The sequence below is a fragment of the Mustela erminea genome, chromosome 15 (genome assembly GCF_009829155.1).
Source record: "Mustela erminea isolate mMusErm1 chromosome 15, mMusErm1.Pri, whole genome shotgun sequence".
Lineage (NCBI taxonomy): Eukaryota > Metazoa > Chordata > Mammalia > Carnivora > Mustelidae > Mustela > Mustela erminea.
In genome coordinates, this window is record NC_045628.1 from 83526879 (window position 1) to 83545163 (window position 18285).

Below are 18285 nucleotides of genomic sequence, written 5' to 3' on the forward strand. Positions count from 1 at the left end.
TAATCCCCAAACCTCAGACCACGACAGAGTTGTTTACAGTGGAGAAAACTGAGACTTGGAGATATTAACTAATTTACCTCCAATCACGGTGATCATCCTAGAACAGACAGGATTCCAACCCTGCAGTCTGGCTCACAAATGTGTACAGAGTCTCATCTACTTACTTCTCGCCTGGAAAGGCATGTTAAAAGTGGTTTCAGCAGCTGGGGGGAAAGTGAGGAAGCTCTGAGTGCAGATTTAGACAAGTTGGCTAAGAAAAAGGGAGCAAGAACTAAGGGCAGATCATGACAAAATGACCCGAGAATTAAGTGGTCAAATTAGATTTAGTGTGGTACTTGTTTTTTTGCTTTGGCTTTCTGTTTGTTTTACAAACTTCAACATGGCAGTGATTATGTGATCAAGATCTTGGCACCTAATTTTTAAGTGTAAAGTTACTGCATCTCCAAGTAAAGCTTCTAATGGCTAGGGACATTTCAGAGGCTGAACACAGTTTATTAAGTAAATGGATTCTGAAAAGTAAAGACCAAAGAATGGAGGATCAGAGGCTGCAAAAACAAAGGTCTCTGCTAAAGGTATGTGCCTCAGCGAAATCATTTCTTACGACCAGTGGAACAACCAGGACTGAGGTATTATTCTAAGCCTACAAAACGGAAAACACTGACAACAGTCATATGGGGTAGGTGTTCTGCTGCATCTGACTCGGCCCCAGATGGGATAATAGATAACACTTTACTAGAACAGGGTTTATAGTCAGCAAATAGTGATTGCCTGATAGAGTGGATTTCATCCAGAGTTCATTAGAAAATACTTCATCAAAGTTAGAAGGCTTGTATAGGCTATGATTTAGCAAAAACGAAAGAGCAGTCAACGATATAAGAATAAGACAGATGGGGAAGACACTATTTTCCTTTTTAAGTTTGCCAGTTTTGCAAGATGAAAAAGTTCTGGAGATGGACAGTAGAGAGGATTACCCAAAAACATCAAAGTCCCTAACACCACTGAACTGTATTATTTAAAAATGGTCAACATGGTGGTGTTGCGTATATTTTACCACAATTAAAATATAAATTTTATTTTGCTTGGTTATTAAAGTAAGATAAGTAGAAAACACACACATTTTGAAACATTTTTTAAAATTTTGTTTACTAGAGGTGGGACGAGCTAAATGGCCTGCAGGGCAGTATCTGCAGCTTCTGCAGACTTCAGAATAACATGATACATAAGTAGTTTTAAGAAAAACCAGAAGAAACTCTTAATCTCAGGAAACAAACTGAGGGTTCCTGGAGGGTGCAGGGGAGGGTTAGGGTGGCTGCGTTATGGACACTGGGGAGGATATGGGGAGGATGCGTGCTATGGTGGTGAGTGTATTCGAATTGTGTAATGCTGATGATTCACAGACCTGTACCCCTGAAGCAAATACTACATTATATGTTAATAATAATAATAATAATAACAACAACAACAATAAAGAAAGTCTTAACATGCGTGGGCTTGTGGAATTCAGAGCAAATGTAGTTTTCAGGAATATGCAGATTTTTCAGTTCCACGCCCCAGCTTCTTCAGGGACGGGATTCCACCCTTATAATCATGTCCATCAGAAAGGCAAGCTACACAAGTTTCACAATTATCACCCGAAGCCTACCCCACTCATTCGCGCTTTCCCCTCGAGTCCGCAGCGCCCACTAGGAATCACTTTCCTTACGGAAAGGGTAGGACCTTCCTACACAATACGGTAACTATCTCGTCTTCAACTGGGGAAACCACTTTGGGTTCTGTTCCGACTGCTTCCCTGCCGCCCGGCCTCCCTGCAGAAGTTCCCCTCCCGACGTTCTGAGCTTCCAGCGGGTAACCACCACAGAACGCAGGTTCGAGCGGCCTGGCGGAGGCCGTTCGGATCTCGCGAGATACGCGACTGCGCGGGAGTTCTCGAGTCCTGCGAAGAGGCGGTGGAGCCGGGCTCTGTGATGGGGCGCTTCCGCAAAGATGGCGGCCGCTGCGGCAAGAGGCGCCTGGCTGGCGGCCTGGGGCGGAAGACTGCGGCGTGGGATCGCTGCCGGCCGGCGAGCTTTGCCAGGCCCCGGCCCCGGCCCCTTGACCGCGGCAGTGGCCGGTGTGGCCCTGGCAGGCACAGGATTGGCATGGTACCATGGCCGCATGAATGTCGTGGCACCCGAGGGCAGCCTCACCGTCTTAGCACAGGTACGGGACTTGTCCTTTCCTCCCCCCTAACCAAGCTTCTCCGTCCTCAGACTGCAGGTGGTGGAGGGTGAGGGTCTGGAGTGGACGGCCCCAGCTCCTCTTCCTGAGCCCAGGTAGGGGCATCGCTGCAGAAGACCCTAGACAGGTGGTTAAGTGTTCTTTCCTCAACTCGACTCCCACGGCGCGCCCAGAGGGCATGGGAGGCCAGTGCCGGAGATTGAGCCTCCCCTGGGAGGATCCCGCGAACGCTGAATACGCGAAGCCCACGATGACAAATTTGCGGTGATGAGTGTGGGCGTGTCTTATTTCAACACTCTTAATTTGCAGTGTTCTCGCTACACGGTGACACCCCCCGCCCCTCCCTATTTTGGTGAAGTGGTGCTTAGGATCTGTAGTTGGTGTGTGTCCGGTTCCTTACCCGGAAGACGTGCCTTTCTTAACGTTTATAACTAAAGCCTTTACGACTGGTTCTTTGTATAGTATGATGAAGTTGTCCTAATAGATGACATTTTTAATCAAAAAAATGTCAATCATAAAAATTAGCCAGATGACAGTTTCCAGATTTTATAATCAACTCTAAGGAACCTTATTACATGATTGTAAACCTTAATGCTTCAGTGGACTATTAGCACTAAGAAAAACGTTTCTTTTAAAATTTCCATGTATTAAAGGTATAAGTTCCCTACTTAGATATAAAATTGCCCCGTAAAGTATTTGGAAATTTGAAAAGTACTACTTTTTACATATTTTGTGGACTTTTAATTTTAACAAGTTTTAGTGTGTGTATTGTTTTGAAAATTAAAAGCACTCTTCTGTTTGTTAGGTTTACATTATACCTTTCTAATGAAAAACCCAAGCAACAGTCGGATACAATGAAAGAGAGAAGAGGCTTTGTGAATTAAAGTTAAGCACTGACAAATGGTAATATTTAATCGTATAAAATTAAGATGCCACATAGATAATACATGCAATAACTTTCCCATCCTCTTACCATTTCTGATCATAGGTGGAAGGATCTGTCTTGTGGTATTTTATAGGATTTTTGTTCTTCTGGCGCCAAGGATTCAACTTATCATTGGTGCCTCTTTTTTCTCAGCCTCTTAATTCATCCTGTTTAGGACCCTTAGATTAATCATCCCAAGTATATCACATAATGTACCCTTCTTTAGAAACCATTGTGCCTCATTTGGCCTAGGATAAAATCCACATTTAAAAATTCTGTCATTCGAAGCCCTTAGTAGTAACACTCTGACCTATCACTACTCATATATATACCTTCCAATCAAAGTGATTCACCTAGAGGGTGAATTCAGTTTTATCCCCTTAGCTATTTGTAGATTCTGATTTCAGTTAATCTGTCCCATTTTTTTTTCTGGCCCATTTCTAGCCTACTTGTGTTTTAAATTCCTGACATGACACTAAAAAGTTTACACCAGTATATTTGAATTCTCTCCAGCTCTCTCCCCTTCCCCAGCCTTTAGTACTTTAGGCTTAGAAACCAGCTTACTATCCATTGGTATTTTGGTGGTGTGGTTCTTTGTTTTTTGAGAGAGGAAGCATGCATGAGCTGGGTGGAGGGAAGCGAGAGAATCTAAAGCAGCCTCCACACCCAGCAAGCAGCCGGAGACACAGTCTCACTACCCTGAGATCAGGACCTGAGGAAAAATGAAGAGTCAGTAGCTTAACTAACTAAGCTACCCAGGAGCCACCCATTTTATTACCATTTTTTTTTTTAAAGATTTTTATTTATTTATTTGATAGACAGAAATCACAAGTAGGCAGAGAGGCAGGCAGAGAGAGAGGGGGAAGCAGGCTCCCCGCTGAGCAGAGAGCCCGATGTGGGGCTCGATCCCAGGACCCTGAGATCATGACCTGAGCCGAAGGCAGAGGCCCAAACCACTGAGCCACCCAGGCGCCCATTTTATTACCATTTTTAACAAAGTGTTTTGACACAGCATTTGCTTGATCTGCTGTTGGACTAATTCAAAACAGTGGTTCTTATCATTCTACCACCATAGTAGACTTGAAGATGACCACACATGGCTCTCTGCAACGGTGGCTCAATACAGCAAGCATTGAGGGACATATAGTTTGAAACTCTCCCTCCACCTCAGTGATTCTGGTAATACTTCCCTAAAAGGAGACCTGTTAATCCCTCTACCTTAACCACCACTTTAGAGTTATGTGTGCATAGTTGAGAATCAATGATAGGTACAGACCGTTTCTTGATACAGTTTTATGTATTAGTATATTTTACTTAATATTGCAAGGTGATAGAATCTTCCTGATAAAAATTTTTAATAATAGTAGTAATGACCTTTATTTTCAATCAGCACACAAGGCCAGCTCTCCAGTAAAAATAGGGAATTTATGATCATTGAATCCTACACTTAAGTGGTTCCCATTGTGACCAACAGCTTGCATTTGTGAGGTCAGTCAGAAACAGGGTAGAAATCAAGGTCATGAATTAGCAAGTAAATTGGAGTTTCCCTTCTTTCTTTCCTTCCCTCTGCAATTACTGAAGTGCCTACTCTCTGCCAGGCAATATGGGGATTTGAAACAGTTCAAATGCTTATGGTTTAATGGGGGAGGGCAGTTTTAATACAGATTGGTGAATGCTGTGATAAGGGTAAGTTTGGGGTGCTATGGGAACACAATGGAAGAGCACCTAACAGTCTTGGTTTCATGAAGTAATAATAGGTAAATAGACACCTGTAGGATGATGGGGAGTTTGCTGGGCAAAGAGAATGGGAAGAATATTACAAGCAAAGGGTGTATTGCAGAGTTCTAAAGATAAGAGTTTGACTCAGTAGATTATGAGCTGCAAAAGATGAGTTTCAAAACTGGGGATGAGTGGTGGCAAAGAATCATCAAGAAGTGCCCCTTAAGCCATATGACAGAAATTTTGTCTTGAGAATAACAAGGGGACATTGTAGGGGTTCTTAACCCTCCTGTACCCCAAAAGATCCAGACATGGAATTCAGAGAGTCTATGAACTTAAATAGAAAAAGATCACTTTCTTTTTTATTAACCTATAATTTGCTATTTTCTTCAGTTATGAATTTAGGCAACAAGCTGTAGTAGTAATAATAGCATTTGTTATCAACAGAAATCTCAGATATTTTCCTATTATAATTGTTACAGATATTGCATAGTATCACTTCTTCGAAGTCAAAGTATTTATTCAGCCTGCCACTATGTAATGTTATTTAATGCATAAAAAATTACATATATTTCTTTATCACAAATTTGGCTTTGACCTTTGGAAAGAGTATCAAGACTTCAGTGAAGTCTTGAAAACTGGATGAGGGAATCTGTTGTAATAATTTCAGAGAGGGATGATGATAGCTAAATTAGTGGATGAATTTGAAAGACATTTAGAAGGTAAGTTTGCCAAGAATCAGAGTTGCAGATATTATATAAAATGTAATTATAGTGTTTTTAAAAATATGTAGTGATTTCAACTGGGCAACAAAACATTTTATTCTACATATCCTTAGAAAATTTACTTTGGAGCACATGAGTGTATTACTTTTTTGTAAACTTCTTCTGAAACACTTAAGAATATTTGAAAACTGTTCGAAGATTTTACTGTTACTTCCTTTACAATATTATTTTAATTGCTTCTGGCATAATACAATTTGATAAGAAAGGGGAAAGACAAAAGTATTATATTATTCCAATCCATTCTTCTATAAAAGGGTAGCTGCCTTGTTCATAAACACTGATTTAGGGGCACCTGGATGGTTCAGTCAGTTAAGCGTCTGCCTTTGGCTCCCTCCAGTGGAGCCCCATGTTGGGCTCCCTTCTCAGCTGGTAGTCAGCTTCTCCCTCTCCTTCTACCCTTCCCCTGCTAGTATACCCACTCTTACTCTCTCTCTCAAATAAATAAATAAATCTTTAAAAAAGTGATATGTTTGAAAACATAGGTCTATTTGAGTAGTGAAAGCAGTTAGGAGCTAGACAGTTTTAGATTTGGAATGGCAAAATTACATTCTTCGTGCAGGTATTTCAGTAACAAAAGTTTTAAAGCTATTACCATATTTTGTTTTCCAAGCTAGAAATAATATATTGATAAACTACAACTGATGAAAATTAACAGATTTCCATATCACTAAGTAGATCTTCAGTGCCGTGTCAGATCAGACTATAAAGCTTTTTTGAACCATGGGTATTATAAATCATTGTAATAATAAGGCCTGAAACTGGTGGGGGAAAAAAGGTAAAAAGCTGTAAAGCCAAAATAAAGTGCAGTATACTTCACAGTTGACAAAACAGTAATAGTATTTTATATGTTTTATTCATTTGTTAATTGTATTACTATTTCATTTATTCTCTAAATGTTTGTATTTTTTACCTTAGTTTTCAAATTATTTATGTGATACTGGATACTATATGTTTATCAGACTTCATAATAGGATTTTTTTGGCTTGCTTTTAATGAAAAATTTGTTTAAGAATTATATTTAAAAAGCAGGGGCACCTGGGTGGCTCAGTTGGTTAAGCAGCTGCCTTCGCCTCAGGTCATGGTTCCAGGGTCCTGGGATCGAGCCCCACATCAGGCTTCCTGCTCAGCAGAGAGCCTTCTTCTCTCTACTGTCTGCCTGGCTCTGCTTGCTCATGCTTTTTCTCTATCTCTCTGTCAAATAAATAAATAAAATCTTTAATAAAAAAAACAGAATTATATTTAAAAAGCAAAATTACTGGGGCTCCTGATGGCTCTGTTGGTTGAGCATCTGACTCTTGATTTTGGCTCAGGTCATGATCTCAGGGTTCTGAGATCGAACCCCTCATTGGGCTTCACGCTCAGTGGGGGTCTGCTTGAGATTCTCTCCCTGCCCCTCCACCACTGCCACCCCACCCCATGTATGCTTATGTGCACATGTTCTCTCTCTCTCTCTAAAATGAATAAATAAATCCTTCCTAAAAAGTAAAATTAATTTTGTATGACCTAGTCTATAAAATGGTATAAATGTTTATTATAAATAAATTCAAATATCTTATACAGGTTCATAGGTATGAGATTTATTTTTATATGTTTATTTGTGTATATTTATAAATCTTTGAAACTTTTCCCCAATAACATTTAATCAGTTTTTTCTTTCATGGAACTTACTACTCTCCGAAGTTATTTTATCTATTTGTCTTCTCCCATTAGAATGGTCTCTTGGTCTTTTTCATCTCTGTATATTTATGGCCACGTGAAGGCCCATAATGAATGTTTATTCAAAGAGTAAATAAATGAACTGTACTGTATAACAAAATGACCTGGTCTAACTTCTGTTTGACTGGCATTTATAGAAATATTAGACAAGCAGTATCCAAAAATGGTTAGAATCAGCTAAGTTGCTAAATGTTCTTTGTATACTCATTTATATACAAGTCATAAAGATATGTCATCCCACATTCCCAGTAGAAAATATAAGTAAATAGGAAATCTTGCTCTTTTCTGCTATATCCCAAGGGCCTGGAAAAGAGTCTTTTGCATAGTAGGTGAGGTAAATATTTATTGAAGGAGTGAATAAATTGATGGAATTTATAATGTAACAATAATAGATATATCTTTCTCTCAAAAATGTAAAAGATGGGTCCACTTCACCTGTTAATGTGTATGAGATTTTATTTTTTAATATATTTCCTAAGGATTTTTATTATTATTTTATTTATTTGACAGAGAGAGATCACAAGTAGGCAGAGAGGCAGGCAGAGGGGACAGGGGAAGCAGGCTCCCTGCTGAGCATAGAGCTGGATGCAGGGCTCGATCTCAGGACCCTGGATCATGACCTGAGCTGAATGCAGAGGCTTAACCCACTGAGCCACCCAGGTGCCCCTGAGATTTCATTTTTAATCCCCTTATTACCTTTTTTGTTTGTCTTCATATGGCAAGCTTTTGTCCTCTGCTATCATATTAAAATATCAAAATTAATTTTAGAATTTAAAGTTAATTGCATTTTTATTCCAGTTACTGAGATGTTTCAACTTACAAACCTCAAGCCAATTAAACTGTTTTTAAATTTGGAAGTAATCCTGACATATGATGAAAACTAACCATAAAAATGAAAACTCTGTTTGGTTATACTGATGCTATATTCTGATACTATATTTTGATAATATCGTTACATGTATATATATACTGTGTATGTCGTATTTATTGCATTGACTGAAGATGTAAATATAACAAGATCTATACCTTAGCGATTGGTTAAAATTCTTCTTATGGAGAGAGTGGTTTTGGTTTATTTAACTGTTTCTGATAGAGAGTAAGCCCTTTAAGAGCCTGGTGGCTCAGGCTTCAGGGATAAGGGAAGGTTGCTTTGCATAGTGGAGGCAGAAAAATTTGGAGCATGTGGTTCCTGGTATTAAGCACCTCCTTTTCCAGGCTCCACACTCAGCAGGGAGTCTGCTTAAAATTTGCTTTCATTTGGCCCTGCTCCTGCCTTGCATGTGTACTCTCTCTCTCTAAAAGTAAATATTTAAAAAAAATTTTTTTTAATATATTTAAAATTTATATTTAAAAAAATTTTTAAGTGTACAACTTGACTTTTTTTTTTTTAGATATTGGGATGATGAACACTATATCAAGTTCATTATATCCAACATCTCGCCTAGTTATCACTGAATGCATGTTTGTGTATGGTAAGAACACTTAAAGATTTACCCCCTTAACAAATTTCTGGTATATAATAACAGCATCATAAACTGTAAACTGTACTCCCCATGCTGTATGTTAGATCTCTAGGACTTACCTTGCATAACTGAAACTTTTGCCCTTTGACCAACATCTTCCCATTTCCCCCAACTTAGAGCAACCACTATTCTGCTCTGTTCTTCTGTTAGTTTGACTCTTTCAGATTTCACAGATAAGTGAGATCATGTAGCATTTGGCTTATTTCACTTAGTGGAATGTCCTCCATGTTCATCCATATTGTTGCAAATGGCAAGATTTCCCTTTTCAAGGCTGAATAATATTTGTGTGTGTCGTTGTGTGCAGATGCACACCACATCTTTTCCATTCAGCCATTGATGGACAGTTGGCTATTGCAAATAATGTTGCAATGATTGTGGGAGTACAAATATCTCTTTGCAATACTGATTTCACTTCCTTCATATACCCAGAAGTAGTATTGCTGGATCATGGTAATTCTATTTTTAATTTTCTGAGGAACCTCTCTGTATTATTTTTCATAGTGGCTGTACCTATTTTCATTCCCAGCCAACAGTATAGAAGGGTTTTCTTTTCTTCACATCCCCTATAGTATTTGTTATCTTTTGTCTTTTGATAATTACTATCCTGACAGGTATGAGGTGATACCTCATTGTGGTTTTGATTTGTGTCTTCCTGATGATTAGTGATGTTGAGCACTGTTTCATATACCTTTTGGTCTCTTGTACGTCTTCTTTTCAAAAATGTCTATTCAGGTCCTTTCCCCATTTTTTTTTTTTTTGAAGATTTTACTTATTTATTTGACAGAGAGAGATCACAAGTAGGCAGAGAGAGAGAAGGGGAAGCAGGCTCCCCGCTAAGCAGAGAGCCTGATGTGGGGCTTGATCCCAGGACCCTGAGGCTTTAACCCACTGAGCCACCCAGGTGCCCCCTTTCCCCATTTTTTAATCTGGTTATTTTCTTTATTTCTATGGCAATTTAGTTGTTTGAGTTCTTATATATTTTGGATATTAATGCCTTATCAGATGTATGGTTTGCAGTATTTTCTCCCATTCTGTAGTTTGCTTTTCACTCTGATTTCCTTTGCTCTGCATAAGCTTTTATTTATTTATTTATTTATTTATTTATTTATTTGACAGAGAGAGATCACAAGCAGGCAGAGAGGCAGGGGGGGAGAGAGAGAGAGAGAGAGAGAGAGAGAGAGAGAAGCAGGCTCCCTGCTGAGCAGAGAGCCCGATGTGGGACTTGATCCCAGGACCCCGAGATCATGACCTGAGCCAAAGGCAGCGGCTTAACCCACTGAGTCACCCAGGCGCCCCTCTGCATAAGCTTTTTTAAAAGTCTGGTGCAATTCCACATGATAATTTTTGCTTTGGTTGCTTGTGCTTTTGGTCACATATTCAGAAAATCATCATCCAGGTCTCTGTCAAGAAGATTTTCCCCAGTGTTTCCTCCAGTAGTTCTACTGTTTTGGATCTAACATTTAAGTCTTTAATCCACTTTAGTTAATTTTCATATGTGGTGTGAGATAAGAATCCAGTTTCATTTTTCTACATAAGGATATCCTATTTTCTTCATACCATTTGTTGAGGAGACTGTCCTTTCCCCTTTGTGTGGTCATATATCTGGGCTCTATTCTGTGACATGTGTCTGTTTTTATGTAAGTATCAAACTGTTTTGATTACTGTACTTTGTGTATTTTGAAATTAGGAAACATAATGCCTCCAGGTTTATTCTTGCTCAAGATCGGATTAACTTTTCAGGGTCTTTGTAGTTCCATATGAATTTTAGGATTTTTTTTTTCCCCATTTCCATAAGGAATGCCATTGGGATTTTGAAGGGGAATGCCTGCCTTGAATCTTTAAATCACTTGGGCAGTATGGACATTTTAACAATATTAATTCCTGGAATGGTTTTGAACAGTTATGGATTATGAAATGAAAGGTAGGATTTATCCCTGTCAGGGTCTAGTCAGGAGACAGAAACTTAAAACAGTAATTCAGATGGGGAAGTTTAATAACAAAGAAATATCTGGTAAAGCTGGTTGACTTCTAAAAGAGTAAAGGACTTTAAGGGGGGTGCTGAAGTAGCAGGTGCCAAAAGGTAGCCAGTACCTGTAAGCAAAAGGAGAATAGATAGTGAAGATACTCACTCAGTACTTGGGAAAGCTCCTCCAGCCCCAAAGCTGAGATTTAGCCTTTTTGAAGAGGGCATGGTTACCACAGAAATATAAAGTCTGCTGTCGGTAGCTCTGGCCGGATGGTTCAGGCCAGAGCTAGTCTTTGGAAGAAACTTGTCATTGCTGGTAGATGTTTAGGGGCTGGAATTGGTCTATAGAATGGACCCACTGAATGGGAGAATGTGGCCTGAGGACATGGCCAGAGCTGCTGCAGGAGTGGCACCTGGCGCTGCACATAGGAGGTGACCTGGTATGTCGGAATCTACTCTAGATCTGTTTGGAAACTGGCTGGTCTCTGAGGGCCGCCTGGCTCCAGCTCTGAATAAAAAAAAGGCAGAAGTGCCTTCCCGCCTGTTTTCTTGCAGTGTCACTCCAGTGCCCTCTATTGACAGAGGCTAAAATTGTTCTAGCTGACAAAGGAGAGAAGTCTGTAGGGCGGTTGACCACTTGTTAGAAAGGGTACTGTCCGGATTTCTTATTGGCATTATACGCAGTGCCAAGGATATGTGGGCACTTAATAGAGCCCCCTTGTCCTTTGTGTTTCTTCAGTTATTTGTTATTGAGGAATAAAAGACCTCAGCAAAATGAGCTTTTCTTTCATATTATCTCACTAGTGCTAAAATTAGGGCTTGGCTGTTGGATGTTATTCATTAAATGTTTGTTGAATGTACATTTCCATGGTTGCAGGGTACACCCTTCTCCATCAGAGATTTCTCATCGAATTAATTATTGCTTTTTATAAAATTCCTGATATTATGGTACAGTAATTGAGGTTTCAAATATTTTCATTGTTGGAAAAAATTTTTAAAGGTTTGTTGAAATTGTCATTTTTATATTATTGAGAGAGATAACATTAATGATGACAGGAAAATTAGTGAGGTCATTGTGATTGTTAATCTTACGTATTAACTTGGTGAGGTTGTGGTACCCAATTGTTTGGTTAAACAGTCTAGATATTACTGTGAAGGTTTTCTTCAGGTGCAGTTATGTGGAGCACAACTTGGGGCTTGAACTCATGACCCTGAGATCGAGACCTGAGTTGAGTTGAGATCAAGCTTCATGACTGAGCCACCCTGGCACTAAGAGATGTGATTAACATTTAAGTCAGTAGACTTCAGTAAAGCAGATTACTCCATACTGTGGATGGGTGTAATTCAGTCAGTGGATCGCCTTAAGAGCAAAACTGAGCTTTTCTGAGGAAGAAAGAATTTGGTCTCTGGAGGCAACATACAAACCCTTGCCTGAATTTTGGTTTCTTACCAGAAATTCTAGCCTGTCCCACAGGTTTTGGGTTTGCTGTCCTCCTCAGTCCCATGGCTAATTCCTTAAAATAAATTTTTTCCTTCTTCTGTCTCTCTTTCTCCCTTTATACATATAGAATATAAGAATATCTTATTGGTCTCATTCCTCTAAAGAACCCTGATTAATAACAGATTTCGGTACTGGGAATTAGTATGCTGCTGTAATAAATACTAAATCTGTGGAAGTAGCTTTGGAATTGATTAATGGGTAGAGGCAGGAAGAGTTGAGGCCCATGATAGAAATGGTCTATATTGCCGTGAAGAGACTATTGCTGCAAATAATGAATGTTACAGGTGCTTCTGATGAAGAGGTCTCAGATGGAAATGAGGAACATGGTAATGGAAACTGAAGGAAAGGCAGTTCCTGTGGATAAAGTGGCAGGGCACTTGGCTAAATTGTGCTCTACTGTTTTATGGGAGGTATAGCTTGTGAGTGATAAAATTGAATATTTAGTTGAGCAGATTTCTAAGCAGACTGTTGAAGTCATGGTTCAGTTTCTCCTTGCTGTAGATGGTAAAATTTGAGAGGAAAGAAGGAAATTAAAGAAGGAATTATTACACACACACAAAAAAATAGGACTTGAAGATTTGGAAAATTATTACCCTATCTGTATTTTAAAAACTGAGAAGGATGCTCCACAGAGAAAATTAAGAGTGTGGCTAGACAACCATTTACTAAAGAGATTAGGAGTGTGACTCCTGAATCCAGTCAAAAAAAGCTACTAGGGTTAGACTGGAGAGGGCAGAGAAGGGATGAAATGAAGGAAGGACTTCTTGTGTTCTAAAGGCAAGAAATGGGCTGGTAGAGCTATCTAGCCACAGAACGTGTTATCTTTCCAGAAAAGAGCAGAATAACTTGAGGAGGAGTACCTGGGTGGCTCTGTTGATTAAGCTTCCAGCTCTTGATTTCAGCTTAGGTCATGATCTCAGGGTCTGGAGATGGAGCCAAAATGCTCAGCAGGGAGTCTACTTGAGAATTTCTCTCCCTCCCTCTCTGCCTGCTCCCCCCACCCTCTCATGCACACTCTTTCTCAAATAAATTCTTCAGAAAAAAAGGAGAGATGGAGAGACTAACATTAAGAACACAAAGCACCCAGCCACAAAGGATTATTCTCAAACCATAAAATCAGATTTGCCCTAAATTTCAGACATGTTTGCAACCCTTGACCCCCTTTTTTTTCTTCAAAAGACAAAAAACTATTTTGTTTTTTTTTTGAAATGGGAAGGTATATACTGTACATGTTCCCACCATTGTATTTTGAAACCAGATAACTTGTCTAGTTTCATAGGTTTACAGGAGTAAACTTTCACCCCAAGATTAGTCATACTCTGAATCTTACCTGGAAGTGATTATGAGAATTTACATGATGAGATTTGGGACTTAGTCGGTGGCATTTTCATGAGATATTGGACTTAAAGTTGCTGCTGGGATGATTAGGACTTTGGAGGATCTTGGGATGGGATGAGTACATTTTGTATGTGAAAGCAGATGAATCTGGGTGGGGCCAGAGGGTGGACTCTTGAGTTGAGTTCTATTCCCCCAAAATTTGTATTTTGAAGTCATGACCTCCACTACCTCAAACTGTGACCTTTTTTGAAAATAGGACCATTGCAGATATAATTAGTTAAAACTTAGGAGGGATCATATTGGAGTAGGTTGGACCTCTGATATAGGATGACTTATAAAAAGGGAAATTTAGGGGGCGCCTGGGTGGCTCAGTGGGTTAAGCCGCTGCCTTCGGCTCAGGTCATGATCTCAGGGTCCTGGGATCGAGTCCCGCATGGGGCTCTCTGCTCAGCGGGGAGCCTGCTTCCTTCTCTCTCTGTCTGCCTCTCTGTCTACTTGTGATCTCTCTCTGTCAAATAAATAAATAAAATCTTTAAAAAAGGGGGGGGTGGAATTTAGATGCACACAAAGGGAGAACACCATGTAAAGACTGGAGTTATACTGCCACAAGTTGGAGAACTGCCAGAAACTAGGAAGGAGGACCTAGAGCAGATTCTTCTCTCAGGCCTTAAGAAGGAACATGCCCTGTGGGCACCTCAGTCTCAGAACTTTGGGCTTCCAGACCTTTGAGATAATAAATTTGTTATTTAAACCACTCAGTTTCTGGTACTTTGTTACAAGAGCCCTAGGAAATGAATGCAATTAATATGTAGCATGGGTCTAAGAGCAGTGATTTCCAGCTGTGTTCTATCAGAGAGACTTCTCAAGATCCAGAAGAAAATTGAATGGGCAGCCTTTGAGAGATCCCTTTTATATCTGTTTTATATGTAGAAATTAGGACTCTGCTACTACAACTTTGTAGATTTTTGAACTAGACATCTATTTTGTGTCTAGCACATATCAGGTATTATAATGCCTTTGAATTTTCCAGTAAACTTTATATTTTCAATGAGAAAATTTAGTAAATTACCAATATGAAAACTGGTCTTGTGGTGACCAGATATTGTTACACTTCAGAAAATATGCATTTTAAAACCAACTATAAGAAATTTATAATTTCAAGGTTTATGAAAAATGTGGCTTGATGTATGGGAGAATCACTTTGATGTTCCAAGGGGAGGATGTTATATAAATTGAGGTAATATGTTACTTTCTGGGTAAATAAAATTATTTTCTTATGTAATTGTGATTATGATTTAGTTGTCAAGTCTGATTTGAATGATTTCTCATGTATTCCTTATTGACATTTCATAAATATATTTTCCTTTCTCTTACTGGCTTAATTTGCTTACTTTTATGTAAGTTAAAAGAATTTAGAAGAAAAAATATCTTTAAGATATATTCATATAAATATCTTGTATACATGACAAAATGTCTCACACATGAACATATTTTAGAATTAATGTATGTGTTGATGTGATTTTTGTCTTTAAATCCCATTTAATGATCTTCTTGACCTTTATTTCTAAACTGATATTTTGCCTTTTAATCCTCCCTCACCTTAGATTTATGATTGAGCATTTTTAAAAAATATTTTATTATTTATTTGTCAGAGAGAGAGCGCGCACAAGGAGGAGGGAGCGGCAGGCAGAAAGAGAAGCAGGTTCCCGGCTGAGCAAGGAGCCCAGTATGGGACTCAATCCCAAGACCTTGGGATGCATGACCCCAGCTGAAGGCAGATGCTTAACTGACCATTGCCCTATGAGTAAGCATTTTTAATGGGTTTAAGGTAGACTGCATCAATATTAATCATTTAGCAACTTGCATTACAAAACAGCATTAGCTTGTAAAAACTTTTAATAATCTCAGAACAGCCTGGTTATTTCATACCTTTAATTTTTACATTTTGACATCCATGATAATTATCAGTTTCTCTTTTATCAGTTCCTGCTGATTGCTAGGAATTCCCTCCTTCTGACCATCTTAATTCTATCCATGGAGATGATCTCCTTGAAGCCTACTTTAGTATCTCCTTTCTTATACTTTTCATCATAATTTTGTTTGTGCCATCAGTTAGCATTTGCATTTTCTTATGAGCAAATCTATTGTCTGGTCTCTCTAACAATATTATTAGCCTTTAAGCTCAGGAACTATTTTTAATATTCTGACCCATATCATTTTAATTTGTTAAAATATCAAATAACTTTTAAAAATCTATATTAAAGTGGAATTAATTAGATACAGTATTACAACATTCCCATACTTACATTTCCCTCCTAGGGCACCTTTCTTTCTTTCAACATTTTAACATACCTAAAAATCAGGATATGTCTTAGAGTCATGGTGTTTTACAGAATCGCCTTTGGCCAGGTGGCAGTCATGACCTAGTTGTTATTGTCTTGTTACTATGAGAATTTGTCCACATTTTTATCACTTAAATTGAGATACATGCATTGTTTGACAAAACCTTAGTCTTTTTTTTTTTTTTTTTTTTTTTTTTTTTTTTTTACAAAACCTTAGTCTTTAGAAGAAGAGAAATCATGGTCATAGAAATACTTCTCAAAGAAACAGGAAAAACAGTTTCCCTGAGATCAGAAAGTGATGCTTAGGGCAAGAAAAGGAAAGTCAGAACAGGTTAAGAATGGTCAGGAAAGGGTGCTTTTTTTGTCACTATGGTCAAAACATGGTAGACTAACATAATTTGAGGATTAACAAATAGTATTAAAGGGTCTTCCTAAATAGGTATCTAGACTGCTTTAAAGTCTTCAGTCTTATATTTCACTTATTTTTACAACCTACCTAGAATTTGGACCTGAAGCTTTTTTTCCTTAAGGAAAAAAACATGGTGGAGTATCATGTTTCATTCACTGTCTCACATTATAAAGCTTTGTTAATGTGTTTACATTAATTTTTATATAATTATTTCTATAGTTAATTCTGTTGTAGAAATATATTATAAATGTCAAATTTGATATTTCTTAGTATGTTTGATTTGGGATGCCTTCATATTGGGAGAATGCAAAATGTTTCCAATAGTGCAGTTCTAAGTCTGGCTTCTCTAAAACTATTAAAAAAAAAATAAATTAAGATTCAGGACTCACTGAAATTCCATTCACCTTAAGCCCACATTTAGTTATTAATATCTTACTATAAGGGGGCTGACATGGGTGAAGATGGTGAAAAGGGAGAAACCTCCAGTTACAAAACAGAGTCCTGGGAATGTAACTATGTCATGGTGACTGTAGTTAATAATACTGTATTGTATGTCTGAAGGTTGCTAAGGGAGTAGATCTTAAAAATTTTCATCATATAAACTTTAAATGGATGAAAGACCTCAATGTGAGACAGAAATACATCAAAATCCCAGAGGAGAACATAGGCAGTAACCTCTTCGACATCAGCCACAGCAACTTCTTACAAGACACATCTCCAAAGGCAAGGGAAACAAAAGCAAAAATGAACTTTTGGGACTTCATCAAGATCAAAATCTTCTGCACAGCAAAGGAAACAGTCAACAAAACAAAGTGGCAACTGACAGAATGGGAGAAGATGTTTGCAAATGACACTACAGACAAAGGGCTGATATCCAAGATCTATAAGGAATTTCTCAAACTCGACACCAGAAAAAAAACAGATAGTTAAGTCAAAAACTGGGCAGAAGACACAAACAGACACTTCTCCAAAGAAGACATACAAACAGCTGACAGACACATGAAAAAGTGTTCATCGTCATTAGCCACCAGGGAAATTCAAATCAAAACCACATTGAGATACCGTCTTACATCAGTTAATATGGCAAAAATTGACAAGGCAAGAAACAACAAATGTTGGAGAAGTTGTGGGGAAAAGGGAACCCTCTTACACTGTTGGTGGGAATGCAAATTGGTGCAGCCACTTTGGAAAACAGTTTGGAGGTTCCTCAAAAAATTAAAAATAAAGCTACCCTATGACCCACCATTTGCACTACTGGTTATTTATGCTAAAGATACAGGCGTAGTGAGAAGGGCCATATGCACCCCCATGTTCATAGCAGCAATGTCTACAATAGCCAAACTGTGGAAAGAACCAAGATGCCCTTCAACAGACAAATGGATAAAGAAAATACAGTTCATATACACAATGGAATATTACTGAGTCATCAGAAAGGATGAATACCTAACTTGCATCAACATGGATGCGACTGGAGGAGATTATGCTAAGTGAAATAAGTCAAACAGAGAAAATCAATTATCATATGGTTTCACTTATTTGTGGAACATAAAGAATAGCATGGAGGACATTAGGAGAAGGGGGAAATGAAGGGGGAGAAATCAGAGTGGGAGATGAACCATGAGAGACTATGGACACCAGGAAGCAAACTAAGGTTTTAGAAGACAGGGGAGTGAGGGGGATGGGTGAGCCTGGTGATGGGTATTAAGGAGGGCACAGATATTATGGAGCACTGGATGTTACATGTAAACAATGAATCATGGGACACTGCATCAAAAACTAATGATGTAATGTATGGTGACTAACATAACACAATTAAAAATAAATAAATCTCATAAGGGATAAAC

The 18285-nt window shown here is 38.5% G+C and overlaps 1 protein-coding gene across 1 annotated transcript in view; it reads left to right on the top strand.

Annotated features, from left to right (window-relative positions):
• The first annotated feature begins 1807 nt into the window (after nt 1-1807).
• The window catches only part of MICU2 (mitochondrial calcium uptake 2), a 169154-nt gene continuing 152676 nt past the window's right edge, over nt 1808-18285 (top strand). Inside the window, exon 1 of the mRNA XM_032315404.1 lies at nt 1808-2199. Within this exon, the coding sequence (XP_032171295.1) occupies nt 1984-2199 (216 nt within the window). The 5' untranslated portion in view covers nt 1808-1983. The remainder of the gene's footprint in view (nt 2200-18285) is intronic.